This window comes from Helianthus annuus, chromosome 17 (assembly GCF_002127325.2).
Source record: "Helianthus annuus cultivar XRQ/B chromosome 17, HanXRQr2.0-SUNRISE, whole genome shotgun sequence".
In the NCBI taxonomy this organism is placed as follows: Eukaryota; Viridiplantae; Streptophyta; class Magnoliopsida; order Asterales; family Asteraceae; genus Helianthus; species Helianthus annuus.
Window position 1 is genome coordinate 13,290,108 of NC_035449.2, and position 25,533 is coordinate 13,315,640.

Genomic DNA, 25,533 nt, shown 5'->3' on the forward strand with positions numbered 1-25,533 from the left:
ACTAGCGTTTTTACCTTTTAAGTTGTGAAAGATTTGTACATTTTAAAAGTTTATGTTTCTAGCGTCTTTTGGATGTCAATTCTTCTAGACGCAAATATGGACGTTTCAAGTTGGTATCAGAGCCTAGGTTTGAGGGATTCGAGCAAGAGTAATAGTGCTTGAACTCAAACCGATGGCTCGTGCAAAAGTGTGCTCGCTCCGAGATCGCCAATGAGGTAAAATTCTAAATATTCGTTTAATATGAGTATGCATAGCATGTTACGGTGTAAGTTTTAAGATTAAGTATGCTAAAAAGTGATAATGCGGGTAAAATGAGAAGTCCTTGGGTCCGTGTAGCTGAAAATGGACACGGAGAATGATCGGAACAGCCAAAATAAGGTCCAGCACCGTTTAAGCAGAGGAGAGGTCGTCGCCGACGGGCCTCTGGCCGTCGCCGACGCCCCCCATGTTGCCGACACCTTGATTTCCTGTCTACGGGTAAAAGTGGCCAACGCCACATTCCTGAACCCGTCGCCGACGGGAGGCTAGACCGTCGCCGACGGCTAGCGGAAGTCCGATCCGCCAGAACTTTTTTATTTATGTCATTTTTCGCATTTCGAGTCCCCGAGTCATTTGAAAGCCTATTTTATAATTGAATGAGGCCTATATAAGGCCTAACAAGGTAGACGTAATCACGGGTAGTGATTACGATTGAATGAAATCGTAAAAGCCGAAAATAATATGTCGAGTGACGTGAACAAATGATGAAAATTTAAAAGGTGGGTAAAGATTGAAATGTAAGAATATGAATTAAGTAAATGCAGACTAATGAACTATGATATAATGAAAGGCATGTAATGGTGTTAAAAGAACGACACGAAATAAATGATGAAACGTAGAGAATTAAAAACTTGCAATGGCATGATTACAAACGTTGTAATCAAAGTTTGAAGTATGTGTTATATTGAAAGCTTGTGAATTACAATTTTAGTTCCCGTAATTCTCAGAAATGCTCGTTTTATGTTTTTGTCAAGTTAAGAGAAGATATAATAAGTTATGTAAAGTTACGTTGATCATTGGCGATAAGGTAAAATTTATAAAAGTCGAATGTAACGTATGGAATGGCATGAAATGAATGACGCATGTATAAAGTGGAGTTGGAAACGTATGATAATGAATAATGAAGGAAGTAAATGTAGACTAAAGTACTTGAATATGTGAAGGAATCTGAATGGTTAATAAATGAATAAAAAAACGATGAGATTAGTGGTGAAAATAATTTGAAGAATGTGAGTTAAATGGAATTCGTATGAGAATTCAGATAAATGTATGCTTTGATCAGAATTATGTATTAGAGGCTAGTACCCTGTGTTTGGAATGGTGTGTTACTTATGTGTATGACATGATTTGCTTTAGTATGATTAAGAGGCGAATATGTGCTAAATGTTAATCATACGAGCTTATTAGTAAAGGATATGTTGAAATTATGTTATATAGTTGCTTCGAATGCAATTTGCTATTTGTAGAATTATGGAGCATTAGCATGTGAGAGTACGTGTATGTGAATGTATATGTGTATTGTTTAGAGGATCACTTAAATTGTACAGGTCATGCAATACGAGTATGAAATAGGTAGGATATTATTATTATGACCTATCATATTCAGATGAATACATGTTTAAAAGTTTAAAGTGTGTAAATGAGACAGTTGACTTTCTAAAAGTCAACAATATAGGGATATCATGGGATGGCCATTCGACACAATTGTTAAAGTAAGACTTAATGTGTTATGTACTAGATGAATTACGTGTTATGCTTGATGATAGTTTAGTTCTATGGAATTGAAATGAGATAACTACTAATGAATGTCTCATTTATATGAAATTCTACTAACGAAAGTCGATTAACGTATGAATAGAAAGAAAATGAATAGTTGTATGTATGCTCACATAAGCTAATAATGTTACGAATGTAATAATATGTAAGGATGGAAATCTCGTCAGTTGATTCAAGTACGGATGGCAAACGGGGTAAGAGGAAGCAATGAGGCAAGCATGAACGTGAACACTAAAGGTAAGTGATTTTGCAATCACTTCAAATTTATCTACATGAAGGTGTATACATCTTTGCATATTCGAAATCAAAGTGAAATGTATACATAAATTAGAAATGTTATGGTACGTTTTGTTGAAATTGTTGACATAATGTTAAATCGATAAGACCTCATTATAAGGGTAAATCGGTCATAAATATTAGTTGAGAAGTTCTAAGGCGGGAATGAAAACTTGGCAATGTTGATGAAAGGTATGGAAAGAATATTAGTTGGGATGTTAGCTAAAGACAATTTGTAAATATGTTCGAATTGAAAGTAAGTACAACGTGTACAACAATACTTATATACAATAAGTACTAAGTGTGATTAATTTTAAAAGGTCAAATTGTAGAAGACAGTAAATAATAATTACTTACAATTGCTAGAAGTATTACGTAAGAAATGACATGGTAAATGATACGACAGAAGAACGAAAGGTACAGATGAAAATGCTAGAATCTGAGAAATGAATTCAAACTGGTAAGAATGAAAGGAATAAATTAAAAGTTCGAATCCGTAAGTGAAGACGGATTGAACAAGTGAGAATAAAAAGTAAGTACCAAACTCAAATAAGTTATACGGGTCAAATGGCGATCGTCGTTTGAACCCGGTATTTAATGTTCGGTTTGTCAAGTTTATTACTTATAGGTGAGCATAATGTATGGGCATGCATTGTCACAATTTGGAAAGCATTAACCGTCGCAAAGTATAAATAACGAGTCAAGGGTTTTGACCTGCGCCAGGTACGTATAAAAATATTATATTTTTAATAAGAACTTAGGGCTCGACTAGAGAATGATGTGTCAGAATAGGATAACTGATACCCATATGTAAGAATGTATTTACAATTAGACTTCTGAAAAGTCAAACGAAATAAATGAAGTCCTTGCAATTATGCAAGTATAAGATACAAACGTGTACCTCGATGCAACCACAGTAGGTAAGGGGGTGTTAGTCTGGTCTTGAAAGGTCAAACTGCGAAAGTTGACGAAATAACCAATAAAATGAAAGGATAGTATGTAAGAAATGGAATGTATGATATGTTTTAGCATATACGTAAGAAAATTGTGAAAGAGACAATAGGCGAACAATTACCATGTAGGACGCAATTATGAAAGGTTATGTGCTAACTATTTATTTATAGATAAATATAATGGAATTCTTAGTGAGATGATAGTAATGAAGCCAGTGGAAGGATGCTCACGAGTGGGAGCATATTTTAGGAATGAATGAGATCAATTCTGGTACGGGAGGTACATATAAAGAAGCGGATCGATCCGGCACACGGATAACTGACTTATGCATTGAAGGCGAGGTTAGTAGAATGTTTAATTCTTGATTAATGATTAAGAATCCGTAGATTAAATTGTAAGTATAAACAAAATGAATGGTAGAATAATTATGGTATGGTATACAATGATCGACCTATAATGGTCAGCGTGAGAAGGTATGAATGCCATTAAGAGGGAGATCTAAAGGCCTTAAATGAAAGTTTGAGCTGAATTGGTTAAACGCTCGTATGGTGCTCATACACAACATACTTAGTTGTTATCATAAGTAGTTCATGCAAGGAGCTAATAATAAAGGGTGTGAAGGATTAAATTTGAGGCTAAACTCAAACTTGTAATTAGTTCAAGTGACGGTAGTAACCGTAGAATGATGCTTTATACTCGTATTAAGTATGAAAAAGTAATTAGGAAGTGGGTAGCTTTGTATTAGTACCACTAAGTCATAAAATGTTTATAGTATACGTATAATGATATGCTAAGCCCTCATATGAATAAGAAAGTAATTAGAATAACGTTAGTAATGGGATAATGGGGTTTGCTCATGATTACAATAATGAATTATATCGTGCATGATTCGTGAGTGGAATGAAATAAATCGATTTATTTGTATTAGTAAATGTAGGAATATGTTACGCTTAATTAGGAAGATAGAAACAAGCCGTAAACATAAGCTTGTACGACCAATGGTGTACATTGGAATAAATTTCAATGAACATAGTGCTGGTGATGATGTATGCTAGGAACTAGCATTATAAAATGAAAACGACACTAAGGTGGTGTTTGTTTTTTGGCCAGAAGCACTTCTGGCCACTTATGTCTGCGCCGGGCAGAGGCGGGCAGACGTTTGGATGTTGCAGCTTGTTTGTTTTCTCGCAGACCTTTCATTAAAAAAAGGTCTGCGAGACCTCTTCACCACGCAGACAATGACCCATGTCTTCTTGGAACCTCTTCACCACGCAGACCTCTTCTTCCTTGCCACCACCTCCACCACCACATCCCTGCCACCACCGCCACCACCTCCACCTCCGACACCCCTGCTCTGCCACCACCTCCACTCCGCCACCACCTCCACTGATGGCAAACAAAACCCCCAAATCCCCAAATCGATCTGTTATCAAAACCCCCAAATCGATCTGTTGTCAAAACACCATCATCGTCATCATCTGCGGGAAAAGGCTGGCCAGAGAAGGAGATGGCGGTGGTGGTGACAGATTGTAGAGAGAGAGAGAGTTTGTAGAGAGAGAGAGAGAGTTCAAGGCTAGGGTTTGCGGTGGTGGTGAAGACAGAGAGAGATCGAGGGAGGAGAGAGAGAGACGGTGAAGGGCGGTGGTGTAGTGGTGACGACAGTGGTTGTGTAAGGCGGTGGTGCTTGGTGGTGGTGAGGAAGGCAGAGAGAGAGAGCAGATCTGTGTGTGTGTTTGTGTGTGTAGGGTGTGTGAAGATCTTTTTATATAAAAAAAGAAACCCTCTTCTCCTTGCAGACTGCAGACATTTGGTCCACCTCTTCTCCTGCAGATGCCTGCAGATGTGGTCCGCAGACTGCAGACATTTTCCCGCAGAAAAAACAAACGACACCTAATAAGAGCTCTGGATCAGATTCTCATTTATATGTGATTAAGTAATTTATTTAATTTAATTTAAGAACGTAGGGACAATGCACACAAATATGTTTATGCATGAATGAAACTTTTGCCAAGATTCCAAATGCATTTATATTGTATTAAGCATCGTGAATGAATAGATGAAAAAGTAAGAGTAGAAGTGGTCTAGTTGGAATGAGAAAGGTTTCGGGGACGAAACCTCCTTTAAGGGGGGTAGATTTGTAACACCCCAAAAATGTTTACTTGATAAGTTAAAGTTTATTTAAAAACTTGACTTAGTTAGTGGGATTTAATTTGCATAATATAAATGATAAAGGGGTGAAGTTTAAAACTAAATAAGTAAAGGAACTTGAGGGACTAAAGTTGTAACATGTCAAAATTAAAGTTAATTAAATTAAAAAAAAGAGTTAAAAACCCACACACACTCTGTGCGTGGGTTCTGGACGATCGAACAGAAGACAAGGGTTGAAACCCTAGCATCAAGAAATCAAGCAATTTAGCTTGAATCAAAGGAAAAATTCGATGCATGATTCCCTAAACTCGAGTAGCTAACCTCAATTTCCGAAGTGGTAAGTTTAATTTTCTGGAATCATGAGTTGTAGGATGAAGAGTTCAACCCAATTTCGAATTCTTGTATCAAATATGAGAAATCTGAGTTAGGATTACCTTCTAGAACAAGAATTATGTTTGATTTTAGGTTATTTGAACGATTCTTGTAAAAACCCACTTCATGAAAAATTGTGTTATGAATAGGATGATCAAAGTAGTTATAATCATGTGAAATCTTGAAATATGATGATGTTGTAATGCTTGAATCTTAGAAAATTTGTGTGGGATAAAAGAAAGATATGAACATGGATTGATTGTTGATGAGTTATAAAGATGAACTAGTAGGATTCATGCTTTGTATACTTGTGCATAATGCTTGTAAATACAATGCCCACCAAGTGTTCGATGAAATGCTTAAGAGAATAAATATGTGTAATTTGGAAGATGATGGAATGAAATTTAGTTGTACTAAATAAATGGATGAATGTGTTGATATAGGAGTGAAAGAAGAAGGTTCGAACGCTAGGAAATCGGAAGGATCACAAGACCAAGGTATGATCATTGGCATACAAAACTTACTTAATTTTTGTTAGTATTCATGTAAACAACCATTGTTGAAATGTTTATGGTGATTAGTAAGTAGCTAGCAAATCCCTTGCAGATTTGGTTATGATAATGAAAGTTATGATAAGCTATGCAAGTCGACCGGTTCTAGTTGAACAAGTCGAGTTAGAATAAGCTACCATCCGTTTTGAATGGGTGGTCATGAATGCTATGACGAAAGCTTGAAGTTTAATCTGTTATACGGATGGAAAGAAAGAATTATGTTGAAAGCAATTAACCCGATGTTACCGGGTCGTAAGTGTATGCTTAAATCTCGTTATGAGAGTATATGTTATACCCATTTAATTGGGTAATCGAATGCGTAAGAGTAATGAAAGTACCTAAACGAACGGAACTAAATTGATGGTATTGTAAGTGTAACATGTATAATGACTAACTTTTGAAGCTTGTTGTTGAATGTAGGTAATTCCTCAATTTAGGCGACTTGGAGAATTGGAGCGAGCACATGTTCATGATATGTCATACCAAACGCTTCCGCTAGCTGCACTAATGTTTTGGGTCAAAATTTCTATTTTGTACAACTTGTTAGTAGACATATATTTTAACGCTTGATGCCTAGGTTTTTAGTAGTGCCTTGTCGAACAATTTGTAGAATGGTATTTGTCTTTCTTATGTTTAAAACAGGGGTATATCCGTTTTACGGACGGGTCATGTCCAAATTTTGTTAAAATCATGTGTTAATGTTACTAGCGTTTTTACCTTTTAAGTTGTGAAAGATTTGTACATTTTAAAAGTTTATGTTTCTAGCGTCTTTTGGATGTCAATTCTTCTAGACGCAAAATATGGACGTTTCATTAGGAGCATCGGTTCGCGACTCCTCAGACGATTTGCTGACGTTTTCATACACCTTGCTCACAGCTTTTGCCACTTGCTTGGCGATGATAGCAGCGAGACGCTTGTCTCTCTTCTCTTGGCGGGTAAGTGGGGTTCGGTGTCCAGATGACGACATGGTCTGCAACAGACATCGTTGTAGGTCTCAGACACAACAAATCGAATCTCACCTCACACGTCTACTACTTACTAAAGCTTAGGAACACGTCGAAACATGTATCACATTAACACATAAGCACATAGTCACAGATTCACGTAGTCACAGAAGCACATAAGCACGTAGAGCCCAGAAACACATAAACATAGAAGCACATAAACACCTACGCATTTAATCACAGATACTGTCAGAATACAGAAACCTTTCCTTCCAAGTTCGCGTCTCGTTCGTATAGTATATCGAGTAGTATCGTATAGTCGTATAGCGTGTCGAGTAGCATAGTATAATCGTAGCATAATATTGCCTAAGATTGCAGCGACTTGTTAGCATCTTGAGATAGAATAGCAATGCGAGTCGTGTGTGTTGATCGAAGTGATGGCAAAAATCGAATAAATACCAAAATTAAACAGATAGTTACACATAAAGCACATAAAATCGACGAATCATCAGAGTCGGCAGTTGCGGGCTCAGAATCGAAACACATAAAATCGAGAAATGGAGTGTCTGCGGCTATTAGACATCGACTACCCAAAGCGATTCGACTATTCGCAGTAGACTTGTCGTCACTTTTTCGACTTTCGGGATCGCGTTTCTGCCTCGATTCTTGGGCATTCAACACGCATTCCCTAGGTCATACTTGTGAGTTCAGGTCGTTGGAGTCCGTCGAGGCTTTGGTGGGAAAAATAAAAATCAGAACAGGTTGTCAAGGTTAGGGTTTCACCCGTAGCTTAGCAACTTCTTCCTTGTTTTAGCCAAATTGAGGAGATTATTCATCAAAATATGGATTTCACTCCTGTTTTGGTATAATTCTCCTCGTTCGTTATCGAAAATAATGAGAAAATCATTGATAAATTGATAAAATCAGCATTGACCAAACAATTCAGTTGAGAGTTTGCGGCTTTCACACCTAATCTCGACTAAATTGCTTGACTCTATTTGAAAATTCGAGTGCAGTGATAGCGTAGAATATTAGAATATAGCACATAAGCTTGGTCTTGTTGGTTCCTACTATAGTCTAGGTCTCTAAGACAGCGACCCGGACTAGGTCGTGTCTAGCCTAATTCCCTATAGTTATGGCTCTGATACCAATCTGTCACACCCCAACCGATGGCGGAATCATCGGGGCATGGCACTGAGCGAAACAGATTGTCCAGAAGTTTCCACAACAACTATCGTTACTATTTAGTTTAAATAATACGTCCCATACCGTATCCCAAATAATAAAACAAGTTATTACAGATAAGCATCTAGTCAAATATACTGTTCCGACAACTCAGATTTAAATAGAAATATAAATATTGCTCAAATGCTTCTAGAGACTCGATCTGCAAGATCTACAGACAACTATGCTCTAGACGCTTATTCCTAGCTCACCTTCCTAGCAGATAAGCATCCTAATTGGCTGTCACATACGTTAAAATAAAGTCAATACATAAAATGTAAAGGTGAGCATACAAGTTTGATAATAGCATATAGAGTTCGAAATAGTTTACGCATAACCAGCACGTACACAGAGGAAAACGAAGCATGTTAATTATCGACATGGATCTATCGATACCAATAACTGCGGGTTGACTGTCCGAGACAGTTCGCAATACATGATTACCACCGTAATCCATGCAAGTAATTGTCCTTAACAACCCCCGTGTGAACGGGTGCTGAGTCCAAACTATAGTACTACGTCGTTAAGGCAGGTAGACAACATTCCACGTGTAAACATAACAACAAGCATTCATTTAGTCACGTAATACATGCGAATCGGTTAGCGTTCAAATAATTGAGTAGTGTGATCGATTGTGATTTAAATAAGTAACGTATGTAACACCCAAAAGTGCTAAAGCAAAAAGGGTTCGAGTATACTCACAGCGATTGATTGATGGATTGAAGGGAGCGCTTGAGAGTAGGGTTAGCCTGAATAGTTCGATAGCATAATGATGAGTAACGCGTAAAAAGGAGACAAGTGATGATGGGTAGAACAGCCTGGTCGATCGAACAGCAGGTTCGATCGAACGGGTTGTTCATTCGGTTAGACAGTCCGTCCGAACAGCCTGTTCGATCGGCCGGTAGGCTCGATCGGTTGGACTGTTCGAGTGGATTGTTTCTTCCTTTGTGTAGGATGTGTTTGTGTATGATGGCTTGTCCTTTTGAAGTTTTCGTTGTAGTATTTGAGAACATTGAAGTGTTCTTACCTTTCAGGTCAATCGATCGAACGGCCCGTTCGATCGGCCGGCTTAACTGATCGGTTAGACACTTCAATAGTAGTCCTCAGCAGGATGTCACCTGATCGGACAGCATGTTCGATCGGGTGGCACTCCAATACGTCGAACGAGTTGAAAATCGGTTAAGAGTTGAAAAATAGTATCTCATGATCCGATGAGTAATGTTATCGAACAGCTTGTTCGATCGAACATCACTTCGTTCAATACTACACATCATGAAATTGTCAAAGTGTGTGGCCATATGCTAGCCGATCGGCTGGCCTGGTCGATCGGCTGACATGTCCGATTGGTTGGGCTGTTCGCTCAAACAACCTGTCCGATCGGTCAGCATCCTGACCTGGTTCGCCTGTTCGCCTAACACTTGGCTGTTCTGCTTGTTTGACGTTATATCGAGACATTTTGACAACGAGTTGAACCATGGCACCTTCGTTCTTACTTGTTCCCCTGCTCGGATAGGAATCACCCAAGTCCGGCCGGTGAACGGTTCGGAACGGAGTTTATAGTTTAACCCGAAATCGGTGAACCTCGTAGATAGAATCCGGATCTTGAACCACTTGACCATTAGAATGATTGGTGAGTTGGCTCAAGCTCCGTTTCTACCAGTTTGAAGGCATTGAGTGTAAAAGAGTTGAAAGAAAGTTGGAAATCCTTCTTTCAATCCTTCACACCATGTAAATGTTTAGATCTATGACAGATCTTAGTTTGTTTATGTGGAAATCGGCTAGATCCAAGTGATTCTTGGTGGATTGAGGCCAAAACATGAAGTTCTCGAAAAACACCATGATGACATCATCCTAGAATGCTTAGATCTTGATGATTTCACGGTTAGAAATCAAGATTTGAAAGATAGAAAGGTGTAGGAGCATGTATTGATCAAGAAAGTACAAGATTTAGGATGAAAACTTACAGAAATCGGAAGAAATCTGAGAAAGGAATGGGAGCACGAGCTGGTCGGTCAGAGGGTTTCCAAAAGTGGAAAGAATGACAATGACAGGCCTATTTATAGGCTTCCTAAAGAGAAAAGGGCTGGCCGATCGGCTTCCCAAAGAGGAAAGGGCTTGGGTGATTCCTGTCCGATCGGCCAGCTCTTTCCTCTTTGGGAAGCCTATAAATTTGTCATTTGTAAATAGGTGAAAAAACTATTTAAACTATTTAAATAGGTTTGTAAATAGGTGAAAAAACTCCGTTTGGCCAGCCCAATCGGTGAAAAAACTATTTAAACTAAAATGACAAATTTGGACAAACCTTAAGGACTAAAATAGCAATTAACTCTTTTACAAATGATACATGATAATGTCTTGAACCTTAATAGCATCATGGCACCTAGTATGATATTGATAGCAAAAAAACAGCTCTTTTGACACATCGCCTAATACTGGAGATGAAAAAACCGTTTTGGGATTCGGAACCTTTAATTGAAAACTGAACCAAACCGAGCGATACCGATTCCATTCTGCCAGTTTATACCGGTTTGAGATTATAGACGTTGAAATCGGATTGGATCCGGTTCAAACTAAACCGAGCCAATTTATTTCCCTTAAGAAAAACCGGTTTCAAACCGAACCCATTCCCCCCCCCCCTCTTCCAAAACTAGTTTGGCCCATCATTATGCCTTTGGCCCAGAATTATAGCGCCCAACTTATCCAGTATGGGCTACTTGATTCTTTGCTTGCAAACATATTTTCAATACCTACAAAATAAAGTTGTCGGCAGTAATAGTGCTGTCATGTAATTGGTCAAAATGGCGGCCACCCCTTCTTTCTTTCTTTCTTTCTTTTTTTAATATAATAGTTATTTATAGGTCATGTCAAATTACCATTTTATTTCAAGTTAAAAATTATGATTTTGCCCCCGGTTCCAAATAAAATTTTGGTTTAGCCCCTGCTTAAAATTACGATTTTGCTACCAGTTAAAAAAATATGATTTTGCCCCCAGCTAGAGTCCTGCCAAATTACGATTTCGTTCCCAGTTAAAAATTACGATTTCGCCCCCACTTAGAAATAAAATTTTGGTTTTTGCCCCAGCGAAAAATTGCGATTTTGCCCCCAATTCAAAATAAAAAAATGGTTTTGCCCTCAATTCAAAATATGATTTTACCTCCATTTTAAAATTACGAATTTACCCCAGCTAAAAATTGCAATATTGCCATCGTTTTTTTTTTGGCAAAACTATGGTAATGTTTTATTTTACTTGGTTGGCTCAATTTAGTTTTTATTCGTGCCAAACAGCTGCCTAACACTCGCTAATTGGTCTGACAAATTATTGTTTTGCCCCAGCACTAAATTACACGTTTCCCATCGTTTTAGTTATTTTTTTTATCATAAATGTGGTAGTGTTTTTGTTTAATTGGTTCACTCGATGTATCTTTTTTTTAGATCGTGTTTTATAAGTAGCATGTATAACTAATCGAAATAAAGACGTACATGTTATTAAACTAAGAAATATTCGGTTTAACGCCCCGCAACGCGGGCGGGACATAACCCTAGTTAGAGTTAAAAGGTTGAACTAATAACTAGCTTGCAAACATATTCACTAAACCATTGTTTACACCTATAAACATGACTACCTAATTTGCCTTTGCATTTGTAGTATTTTCTCCTCTCACAAAAGATTTGATAATTAGAACCCACCCTAGCTTGACTTTTCCAAACATAGAAAATATTTCCCCATGATGAATATGGTCGAAACAACATGTCACATAAACCATTTTTCGAGTAAAATTTTCAGTTTTTAACAAACACACACACACACACAAAAAAAAAAAAAAAATGATATAAACCTGATTTCATACATAATATCATAAACCCAAGTCCAAAAGTCTTTACCGAGTCCAATTGTACCATTTCCTTTAAGCAGAACAACATTCTCGAGCCAAGTGACCTAGTTTTCCACACCGATAACATTCATTCGAACCATAACGACACACACCCCCATGCTTTTTCCCACAATTGGTACACTTTCTACGTTTGCGTTCTCTCCTCTCTTCTATTTGTAGGAACTAGGTTCACTTTTTATTAAAATATATTACAAAATATATAATAACGAGACTATCGTTATTTGTGGGAAACTATTCTAGTACAATACCAGTTACATAAACTAAGTAAATAAAAGAAACATACAACTTAATTGTACCAATCTTGATCCAAGTCGATGTCTTTAGAAGAACTGAACCGCACCTTCTTGTACGAAACTCCGCTGCAAGACAAGCAAAATATGGTTGACGCTTTTGGTTGAGGCACGTGTTCGACACGCTTCCCTTAAAACAGATTCCGCGCCTCCTCTCAGACGGTCTGTCTCCCAGGGTACAACAACCGGAACAGTATGTGTACTGCCGGAGATGGCACTCACGCCCGAGATCACACCAGGTATCAGGGTGTTTAGAATTGTTGATGGAAATATGAAGTTGTGAATAATTTAGAGAATGCTCTTCTCTAAAATCTCATAAGATGTAGAGATTGCTCTTGAGTATTTTTTTTCCTTTTTCCTCAAATGAATAAACAATATTCATTTTATAAAGAGATACATCAAGACTCATTCAACCCCTTAATGTTTGTCATAAACAAGGTCATTAATCTTGTAATTAACAAGATAATTAATCTTGTAATAACAAGAGTTTAAACTCTAAATTAATGGATATTAAGTGGTAGTAAAAACAAAACTGCCATTCAACTTATGGCACCAGTGGAAACCGTCTAACATTAACTCTCTAGTAAGTAGACTGGTTTGAACGGTCTAGTGTGCATGCAGGCGCGCCTTAGCTGAGCCTACACTACGCTTCTGCGGAGACACACCTTTTTGCACCACGCGCTAATTGGATGCCACTACGCATACCAGGACGCCACCTAGTTATGTGCCATCCATATTCGTGCGCCACTTGCAGTCTTCGCCATAGCCAATGACGTGCACCACGCGCCATGCCAAGGCATCCACCTACGCCACCCAAGGGTGCGCTATAAGCGGACCCGCCATGTATCTGACCACGCGCTCATGGGCAAAAATACAAAGGCGGCGTGCGAAGTTCAAAACGCACCATATTGGGCTTATAGCCCACATCACGCGCGCATATGTGCAGGTGCGGTGCACCCTTTGGTCCCCACTAGTGTTTGCCTTCAAGGAGTGCTCCTCCTTATATACCACTTTAAGTTTTGTCATTCCACCTATGTGGGACAAGGTGACAAATCTCAATCCATTTTTCTCATCTTTGTTTGTTCCAAACATACAACTTCAAGCTTCGATATCTCATTCATCTTAGCTCTATTTGGACATAGTTTGAACACAAACCGATAAATAATTATTTATACAACACATATATAAATATTATTGATGTCCAAAATATTTAGTGAAAAACTAATTTTCACTAAATTTCCAACAATCCCCCACATGAATGGAGATCGATGAAAACACCCAAAATTCCCCGATAAAACCTCGACAGTCAAGTATTGCAGGATAGGTAGGTTTTGCCTTTGAACCTTCCTTTGCGAAGCATACTTAGTCTACTAGGGTTTTGTAGACGTGATGTCCTTGAACAACCCCCCATTTGTGTAAACGACAATATACATTCACACAATACTTTCCCTAGCCGGGCCCTCCCCTCACTATCGTGTCCTATAATGGTCATGGAACACTTTCCTGGTTCTGCGGGAGCTCTAGGAATTATGCCCTAATTCCATTCGAAGCGACCACACTTCTCTCCAACATAGGCGATTTCCCTTTAAATCATTAAAAGCATTATGGTTTACTATATGATTTACACAAATCATAAAACCACATATTATGCTTAACCTCTCAACAATGTCACTGAATATTATAGGAATGGACTAGGACGTATTTAAACACCCTTTTATAGTTTTAGGGAGATATATGAAACATATAAACTAGCTCATATATAAACATATATATTAGCTACGCCCCCACAGTGACTACCCTTCGGTTCATGATTAAGTTGGCCTATTGAACCTAGATCTTGGGATCTCCAGTCAACTAGGTTAGGTTTCCCTCATGTCCCTTTTTCCATGGCTTTAGTCCCATTCCACAACCTGATCTCTTATCAACCCACTGGTTGTTGGATCCAAAATTATCTTTGACTTCGCTAAGTCACCAACGATAATTTAAATTGCGATCAGTTGTTCTAACGTGTTCTTGACTCACTAGTCACTTTTGCCTTTTAGTCAATTCATAAGACTTATAACTCGTGATCTCAACCTAGATCCAGTTATGTACCTTGTCTTAGAATGACATGAAACTTAATTCATGGCTGGACACATTTTCACCATGCCTTTGGTGTGTCATGACTGACATCTTACTAGATTTCGAATCAAACCAATTGGCATTCGAGTCCAATCTACTCGATTGACTTCATATAACCATTGTGTACTCCACTTGGTCATGCATTTGCAATATATGCAAGTCACCCCCACATTTAAGTGTAACTGGATAGCATCCAAATGTGGTGATGAAAGGTTCTCCCTTTCATTTCGAGTTTGAGAAAACTTCTCAACTACTATTTCCACATTCAAATGCAAGTCACCCCCACATTTAAGTGTAATTGGATAACATCCAAATGGGGTGATGAAAGGTTCTCCCTTTCATTTCGAGTTTGAGAAAACTTCTCAACTACCATTTCTTCATACCCTAAAGGGTTTGTTTCTTAAATGGTTCCTCCCCCCACATTTCTTGCATTTTAATGAAGTTATATTTATAGTTTTGTTTATCACAAAATTCGTTCTTATGTCATCACATATTTTGAATGTTTAAAGTTAATTTAATCTCCGTCGAGCATATAAATTAACAAGTATTAGTCTAGCATGCTTTAGACCACAATACTCTAGCATGTGAACAGAAGATGCATCATTCTGAATCTTCACAGCCTTAAGAGATAACGCACTATCTCTTTCAAACATTCGTTTCTTAGTTTAGACACAATAATGAAATTTATTTCACCATTCCAAAACCATCGGTTTTTAGGAAGGCCTCAAAACCATAGTTAACTCCATCCATTGGGATCATAACTCGTTTGCCTTTTTATCTCCAAGGCTTCACCATTGACTTCCTGAAGACTTAAACATAAGTCTTAATCCAAGTCACTTTGATGAAAAATCTTTGTATAAAATCACTTGAGTCTTGAGATATTGCCAATTAGATTGACTCTCAACAACAAAGCATTCACGTATGCCTATAGTGATATATACATTTACATTGTTGTTTCATTAATACCATGTATTGGGATACTCTCCCAAATTGAGGACCAAGCCTCCACATAGTTTAAACAACATTGATGGTGGTAGAAGCATCTACAAGTCCATCACTATTGTAAATTTCCGTTAATAAATTTGCTAAATTTATTAAAATCATTTACAATGATAACATATATTTCTTTCATATGTTATATTCTTTGAAAACTTACATGTGCATTTCCATGTTGATGCTCTCAACTTAGATGACATATCTTGTTTTCGTGCATTTCATCTCAAACTATGCACCACGTTTCTCACGAACTCGTTATACGTTTGATGTTTGATGTTTGATTTGTGACTTATTACATAAGTCATGATCACAACCCGCTCGTTGTGTCCGTGTAAATTAATTTTTACACTTTGTACCAAAATGTGTATCCTTTTGACAACTTGTTAGTAGTCAAAATAACGGATACACCAATGATATCTAAACATCAAATTTTCAACACACTTTAGAACGAAATAAACGCAATTACATCGTTCTGTCATGTTTTAAGGTACTCCCTCAATGGAACACGTATAACTTGTTTCGTCTTGAAACTCTAAACTTGAATAATCACAAGTTGTCCAAAAAATATAAAGTTGTTTACAATTAACTACTCGCAAGTAATTGAGCAACTTATTATATTTATAACAACATCGAGTTGTTTTTCCCAAATAGTCTATCCGAGACTATTATATGGTTGAAGACGTTATACTTCTCGTGGAAGTATCGAATCACTTATACTTTGCAAAGACATGTTTTATTCGTTCAAAACATTTCTCATTTTTGCAAGTGTTTTAATATTAAACTATATATTTACGTTTTGATTACAAATCAAGACAATAAACCTTATAATAGTTTAATAAATAAAACAATTTCAAACTCGCTCGTTTGAAAATAAAACGAATACACATCGTTTTAATAAATGGTTTATCATATTCAAACCATTTCTAACCGATGTTAGATAATAACGATTACCAATCGTTAAAATGAGTGGTTTGTATGATAACCAATTCTAATATGCTAATTAGAATTTAAATGTTAACAAACATTCAAAATATTCGGTTTTTATAAAGTAAACCGGTTCTAACGCGCTCGTTAGAAATAAAATGAATACAATTATTCACTTTTGGTTTAAATGGACGTTTTCTAACACGCTCGTTAGAGATGAACACAAATCTTTTCTAACACGCTCGTTAGAAAATATATAAAACGATTACAAATCATGTTAAATAGTTTATCATAGTTAACCCGGTTCTAACCCGCTCGTTAGAAATTAACGATTGCAAATCGTTAAAATAGTTGGTTATAAGATAAACTAATTCTAATACGCTCATTAGAAAATTAAACGATTATTTATTGTCATAAGCCGTTTTGGTTTATATAAAATAAACGTTTTCTAACCCGCTTGTTAGAAATAAATAATTGACAAAGTCGTTAAATCGTTTCTAACACGCTCGTTAGAAAATAAACAACTATCAAACTCTTTAAATCGTTTCTAACACGATCGTTAAAAGTAATCGATTACAAAATTTGTTTCGAAGTTCATAAAAAATATAAACTATTTCTAACACGCTCATTAGAAATAAACAAATAAAAATCGTTTAAATGTATGTGGAAAAAATCCGTTTCTAACTCGCTCATTAGAAATTAAATAGTTTAGACAAAACCGTTACAAGGTTTATTATCCAAAATAACTATCTCCAACACGCCCGTCGGTAATTATTTGAAATAATAATATTTTCTAACACGCTCGTTAGAAAATCTAAACGTATATTTTCTAGCACGCTCGTTAGAAAATCTAATCGTCTTTTAACAAGTTAGTTTACACAATCATCGTATCTAACACGCTCATTAAATATAAAAGATGATATTAAAACTTATTATTCTATAAAATTCTAACACGCTCGTTAGAGATAAAAAGTTTTAATCTTGTTATTCTTTCAACATCAACATTTATTTCTAACACGCTCGTTAGAAAATATTAAAACTTGTTATTTTATAAAATAATTACTTTCTAATATGCTAATTAGAAAATCAATATATTTCAAGACAATTGAAACCAAAACTAATATACCAATTAAAGTTTCTAACCATTTTAAAACAAAGTGTAAGAATACATAAATGTTTTAAAACTTGTAAATTTTTTTTAAATAATTATTTTCTAATACGCTCATTAGAAAATATATGTGTTTCAAGACATTTGAAACCACTATTATTTTACCAAATTACATCTAACATTCTCCTTAGAGAATTTCCATGGTTCATACACATTTTATGGGCTTACAAAAATTACCAATTTCTAATTCGCTCATTAGAAAAATTAGTATTCCAACCATTCGAAATACATATTAATTTTTGTATAAAGTTCGTGTTATCTAAACATGAACAAAACCCATTATCTTCTTGAATCGAATTGTACGGTTTTATAACACGGTATTCGGATTAAAGATTGTACTCCAATCATCAAAATTAATCCGACTGATTGTACTAAATAAATATTTCCCAAAATATTTATAAGATTTTAGCAAAATCTCAATTAAAATTTTAACTTTCGTGAACCTAAATTCTCGTAGAGAAGGGATTTAAGATTGTAGCAACAATCTTCACGAAAGTCTGTTTTAAGATTGTAGGAACTAGGTTCACTTTTTATTAAAATATATTACAAAATATATAATAACGAGACTATCGTTATTTGTGGGAAACTATTCTAGTACAATACCAGTTACATAAACTAAGTAAATAAAAGAAACATACAACTTAATTGTACCAATCTTGATCCAAGTCGATGTCTTTAGAAGAACTGAACCGCACCTTCTTGTACGAAACTCCGCTGCAAGACAAGCAAAATATGGTTGACGCTTTTGGTTGAGGCACGTGTTCGACACGCTTCCCTTAAAACAGATTCCGCGCCTCCTCTCAGACGGTCTGTCTCCCAGGGTACAACAACCGGAACAGTATGTGTACTGCCGGAGATGGCACTCACGCCCGAGATCACACCAGGTATCAGGGTGTTTAGAATTGTTGATGGAAATATGAAGTTGTGAATAATTTAGAGAATGCTCTTCTCTAAAATCTCATAAGATGTAGAGATTGCTCTTGAGTATTTTTTTTCCTTTTTCCTCAAATGAATAAACAATATTCATTTTATAAAGAGATACATCAAGACTCATTCAACCCCTTAATGTTTGTCATAAACAAGGTCATTAATCTTGTAATTAACAAGATAATTAATCTTGTAATAACAAGAGTTTAAACTCTAAATTAATGGATATTAAGTGGTAGTAAAAACAAAACTGCCATTCAACTTATGGCACCAGTGGAAACCGTCTAACATTAACTCTCTAGTAAGTAGACTGGTTTGAACGGTCTAGTGTGCATGCAGGCGCGCCTTAGCTGAGCCTACACTACGCTTCTGCGGAGACACACCTTTTTGCACCACGCGCTAATTGGATGCCACTACGCATACCAGGACGCCACCTAGTTATGTGCCATCCATATTCGTGCGCCACTTGCAGTCTTCGCCATAGCCAATGACGTGCACCACGCGCCATGCCAAGGCATCCACCTACGCCACCCAAGGGTGCGCTATAAGCGGACCCGCCATGTATCTGACCACGCGCTCATGGGCAAAAATACAAAGGCGGCGTGCGAAGTTCAAAACGCACCATATTGGGCTTATAGCCCACATCACGCGCGCATATGTGCAGGTGCGGTGCACCCTTTGGTCCCCACTAGTGTTTGCCTTCAAGGAGTGCTCCTCCTTATATACCACTTTAAGTTTTGTCATTCCACCTATGTGGGACAAGGTGACAAATCTCAATCCATTTTTCTCATCTTTGTTTGTTCCAAACATACAACTTCAAGCTTCGATATCTCATTCATCTTAGCTCTATTTGGACATAGTTTGAACACAAACCGATAAATAATTATTTATACAACACATATATAAATATTATTGATGTCCAAAATATTTAGTGAAAAACTAATTTTCACTAAATTTCCAACACTATTAGCCTGTCGTTTATTTCTCTGGCAGCCTGCATAGCTTTATCCAATGTACTAATATCATTTTCTGAGATAACAGCTTTTATCTCATCCGTCAATCCACGTACATAAAGGTATATCGATCTCTTTTCAGCAGTAAGATAGTCCCAAAAGAACCACCACAGTTTCGTAAACTTATCAGTATACTCTCGCACACTTTCATTGCTTTCTTGTTTGACTGTCGCGTACTGTTGCACTATTTCCAGCTCTACGCGTAGAGGATAAAACTCATCTTTGAACACTTCCTTGAATCGACTCCACGTCATTGTTTGAGTCGCGGCCCCACTCGTATCCTTGACCCTGTCCCACCAAACACGAGCTTCTGATCTCAACACAGAGACCCCATACTTTACCTTGTCCTCGTCAGCACACTTCATAAGTTCAAAGACGTCCTCCATCAGAGAAATCCACATCATCGCCGCTATGGGGTCCCCTACTTCACTAAACTTAGCGAAACCGTGTGAAAAGGCTACCTCATCGTCGTCACTAGATTCATCGGCTTCTTCTGAAACATGTCCATCATTTCTTGTTTTCATTCTGTTGGCTGTTGGCAATGGAATATCAGTAAAATTATACGCCTTAGCAATATAAAAAACAAAGTACATAAACAGACACGAAGCATTAACCGGTTTCTATATTATTACTTGCTTGTATGATATGATCTATTGACTAATTCACTTCAATATTTCAAGAGCATGCTCAGAATGTCTGATTTCGCTCACACTCTTTAAGCCTTATCTCTGACTTTTTTCAAGCCTATGCAGTTAATGCGGAAAAATATCGGTTATCGGTCAAGGACCGATATATGAGATATCGTTTATCGCGGTGAGATATCGGTAATTTCTAATATCATGCATAAATATATATATTTATATTTATATTCATATCTAGAGCCTATATATATACTAGAAGTCTAATATCATGCATAAATATATATATTTATATATATACAAGAGGTGGTAGAAAGTCTAGGTGTGGGAATGAAAGTCTCAAAAGGTGCTAAATACTTTGTCCCACATTGGTGTGGGAACAAAGTGAGTGGGTGTTTATAAGGTAAAGCATTTACTACTCCATTATAACTTTATGACATGTTTTACCACAAGTCCTACCCGTGCGCGCAGGGGGGGTGCAAATTCTGAGCTAGAAATTTGGTTGGACTTGTGCGTGCCCGCGCATCCTGCGGACACGAATGCAGCTCCGAAACCCGGGGTACCGCGTGAGATATCGCCGAGATTAACTGCATAGTTTCAAGCTACCTAACTATATCTTTACTTTATATATGCAAAATCATGTGTCAAACTAAGAACTAAAGGGTTCATGGTTTGGACCAACACATACACAATAATAACATACTATAAAAAGATTTCATCACATATTAAAAAAAGTTACCAACATGTTTCTAGCAGCAAGAAAGGCAGAATCAAAGAAAGTGGATAAGCACGCTAAAGCTTGCGCAGAGAACCAACATGTCTTTATCCCTTTTGCCTTTGATACTTTTGGCTCCCTAGCGCCAAAAGCCATCAACTTCTTGACGAGGGTTCAACGGGTTATCCACAGCAATTGTTCGACCCCAAGGGGGTAGGGGTTTGTGTTCGGGAGGTTGGGGTTTGCAATTCAGAAAGGGTTGGCGGCGCAGCTTGTTGCCCGTCTACCTTCTGTTTTGATGCAACTTAACAAGTTTTCTGGTTATATCAATCGTTTGTTTAAAAAAAAAAAAATACTTTGATTTGCTTAAAAAAAATAAAAATAAAATAAAAACATGTTTCTTATGATCTCACTATTTTCATGGAATATGTTCATAGTATGATCTTATGACTAGCCAGCTTTGCAAAACAATCTACTGTGCATATTTCCACCACATCTTTTTGTTCATGGTAGCCAAAAAAACACATATACACAGCATGGACAAATAAACATGCCATAGAACAGTTTTTGATAAAGTTTCATTAAACACACATCTGGCCCAAATCGTGACGTGCCTATTTTTATTAACTAGCAGAGCTACATACATGGTATCGGTGATAACAGACACCATTCTTTTTCGCATTTCATATGGAATGTATAAGAGCCAAATTCCGAACGACCCCAGTCTTTATTTTTATGATTGACGCCGTTGATATAATGAAAAAAGAAATTTGTCTCCAGTTTCCATTGATTTTATGAAAAGATTATATATTATTTACTGAACCATGAACCAGTAAAAAGTAAGAGGTCTGAACCATTAAGTGCTGAACCAGTAAGAGGTCTGAACCATTAAGAGCCAGTATAATACTTAACCGTTCAGATACAAATGTTATGTCTGACCAATTCAGATTAGAGGTCTTAACCATGCACACTCGGTATAATGCTTAATCATTCAGAGGCAAATGTCTGAACCATTCAGACATCTGCTCGTGAAACAAAGTTTGAATCATTAAGCGTTGAACCAGTAAGAAATTGAACCATTAAGAGCTTCATTAAGAGCTAAACAAACAGCCCCTAAACCAGCTTTATCTTTGTTGTGAATCATTTTTATGACCTTTTTTTTTTTTTTTTTTTTGCAAATTAACTGATAGTACACTATTTGAATGGGTAAATCGAATTAACTGATGATTCTTTTACCAAATACTAATTTAAGTCAAATATAATATGCAACTAAACAACGCCTATGCTATACCGATTCTGAGGTTGCACAGGAAGTTAAACTATTTGTATATTTAACGTGAAACATCAATCGGTTACAGAACTACTAAATAAGTAACATGCAGCAAGAAATCGATAGTCTACAACGAAAATCGACATGAAACATTTTCATAATTTGAGAGATTTCTTGACAAACCTTGGTCTCCGTTTCTTCTCTCTCGGCTTTTGTGTTACACTGAAGCAGGCAAGTGGCAACAATGACGAGGACGAAACGTCAATTTATTTATTCCGTTAAAACAGGCCTCAATATGCATTAGCATTTGGCCCGAAGTTTGTTTTAAAGTTACTGGACTTAATTATGGTCTAATAACATTTCACGTCTTAGAGGTTGTTTTCTTTATAAGTTTTTAATGGACCTATAATGGTTTAGATATTCTACTGGTTTAATATGTTCAGACTGCTTGTTTTGTGAGCAGATGTCTGAATGGTTAATGGTTTAAACATTTGCTCCTAAATGATTAATCATTATTATACTGAGTCTAAATGGTTAAGAGCTCTTATCTAAATTGGTCACGCATTTGCCTCTGAATGGTTAATCATTATACTATCTCTTACTGGTTTAGCACTTAATAGTTCAGACCTTTACTGGTTTAGCACTTAGTCATAACTCATAACTTAGGATTAGTTTTAGCAATTATAGGGCATGTCATGTTTTATCGAAAGATAAGAGGTGTTGGTAGTAAAACGACCCTAACTAACACTTCAGGAGATTTTTGTGTTGGATATGTGTGCTAAATATGCAATTTATAAGCAACTTTATTGGTGACATATCACATATTGGGTGTGACCAGGGATGAAAGAAGAACCTGAGCTTGATGGGTATGTTTGAAATATTTGGGACAGATATACTCGAAATCTGACATGTATGCTTGAAATAATTTTTTGGAATATGTAGTGTTTTTTTTTTTTTTTTTTTTTTTTTGTGTTATCTACTATAATAAAAGAAACTAAGTTTGGGACACGTGTCATCATATTAGGCCATGTTTATAGATAAGTATTATTTAGTTTAATATTTTCTAATTAATTACAGATAATCATCCTACTAAATATTATTTAGTTTAATTTCTTATGGATAATTATTATTTAATTTAATCTCCTCCTCATTTATAATATTATTTATTTAACTAATAGAGTAAATTACGATTTTGGCCCCTGTGGTTATATCACTTTTACTCTTTTAGCCTAAAAAGAATTTTTAACATCTGAACCCCCAACGTTTTTTTTTTCTAATCTTTTTGGCCCCTAACGTCTTTTTTTAACCTTTTTGGCCCCTAAACTTTAATGGATGGCGTTAGTGTTAGGGGGCAAAATGGTTAGAAAAAAAGACGTTGGGGGCTCAGATGTTAAAAAATTCTTTTTTTGGGCTAAAAGGGTAAAAGTGATATAACCACAGGGGCCAAAATCATAATTTACTCTAAGTAATATTATTTATCATTTATACATTTACAGAGTTTTAAATAATGGGTTAAATTTATTGAGCCTTCGTTAACAAATTTTGCTACAACAAAATAATCTATTTATATAAATCTAAATTTTTATCTATAATATACTATATAATAAAACATTAATGTGTAACACATGTCGTTCATTGTAGGTATTTATTTTATGATTTTCTCGCCTCACTTACAAACTTATCTTATATTAAGTAAATAAATAAATAAATGAATAATGAGCTAATATTAAATTTTATCCTATTATAAATTTCGAATACCATTCTTCTATTTTTCTAATAAAATATTATTCGAAATTGTAAATTGTTAATTTAAAACATTTTAAATAAAACAAATTATTTATCACGAAAACCAAATTTTGTATTAATATATTAAATGTTTTTATTTTCACTATACAAAATTACATTTACTAACTTTTTTATTATTTGGTATATAAAATTACATCTATTTAACTCGTGTAATAAATGAGGTTTTTTAAAGATGTATTATCTTATTATTTGGTAAACAATATTACATTTATTCAACCCGTGTAATACATGTGGTTTTAAAGATATAATTTTTTTTATTTGTTATATAAAATTACATTAATTTAACCCGTACAATATGGTTCTTGGGTGGGAGTTGGCTACAAAGTCTATTTTTCCTACAAAGTGTACAAAGTCTTAAAACACCACAATTTTAACTATAAAACACACTCAAAACCCACAAATAAGAGATTCAAGATCACTAAAATGCCATATTCGTGGGTTTTGTGTTGTGTTTTGGATGATAAGGCTTTGATTATCAAATGACTAACATTAGTGTGTTTTATGTTGATTATCATGTTGTGTTTTATATTCATAGTTTTACGATGGTGTGTTTGAAATTTTTATGGACTGTTAGGGTTTGGATATTGTGTTTTAGTGGTCTTGACTCTCTTATTTGTGGCTTTTGAGTGTGTTTTATGTCTGAAATTGTGGTGTTTTATGGCTTTGTACACTTTGTAGGAAAAATGGACTTTGTAGCCGAACCCCACCCTATGGTTCTTATATATATAATTTTTTATTGTTATATTTATTCAACCCGTGCAATAAAGAAAGTTTTTAAAGATATAATGTTTTATTATTTAGTATATAAATTTATTTACTTAACCCATGTAATACACGGGGTTATAACCTAGTGAAGTATATAAATAAAACTATATATTGCTATCAATGTTAATTCATCCAGGTTTTTTTGTTCCGTTGTTAAAAAGTTCCACCAAATAAGGGAATTAAAGAGCTATTATTTTGCAATTAATATTAATAAAGAGCTATTAATTTGCAATTAATATTAATTAATCAAATGTTTTTTCAGTTGTTAAAAACTTCCACCAAATACGGCAGTTAAAAGAGCTATCAATTTGCAATTATCCTTATATTAAAAACCTACTGAAATGAACAGTAATAATTATCCTTATATTAAAAATAGAAATGAATTAACAATAAAAAAATAGAAATAAATGAATAGTATCGGGTACCGGTACCGGTATCAATTTTACCAATGAGTGTATTTTCGGTATCCGTTCGGCACCGGTATTCATCGGGTTTTACCATCAAATACCGGTGCCGTACCAGTACCGACCGTATCAAGCCGAACTGTACCAGGTATATTCGGTACCGGTACCCACTTTTTGGGATTTCGGTAGCGGTTGATACCGAGCTCATCAAATCCTGTAGCAACGTAGCAATGCAAATAATTGCACAGTTTAGATTACTTTTCATACACACAGTAAGTAAAATGTGTTTCGTTTGAATGAGGTTTTATATACACAACAA

The 25,533-nt window shown here is 35.8% G+C and overlaps 1 protein-coding gene and 1 long non-coding RNA gene across 2 annotated transcripts; one reads left to right on the forward strand and one right to left on the reverse strand.

Moving 5' to 3' along the window:
- Positions 1–5,399: 5,399 nt before the first annotated feature.
- LOC110926003 lies at positions 5,400–6,660 on the forward strand. The gene is made up of 3 exons (XR_002584912.2): positions 5,400–5,530; positions 6,009–6,062; positions 6,537–6,660. It is a non-coding gene; the product is annotated as an uncharacterized LOC110926003 (long non-coding RNA).
- A 12,892-nt stretch (positions 6,661–19,552) lies between these two features.
- Positions 19,553–20,140, reverse strand: LOC110923733. Its single transcript, XM_022167798.1, has one exon. It carries the CDS (start codon positions 20,138–20,140, stop codon positions 19,553–19,555), a length of 588 nt encoding a protein of 195 aa, XP_022023490.1.
- Between the last annotated feature and the right edge of the window lie 5,393 nt (positions 20,141–25,533).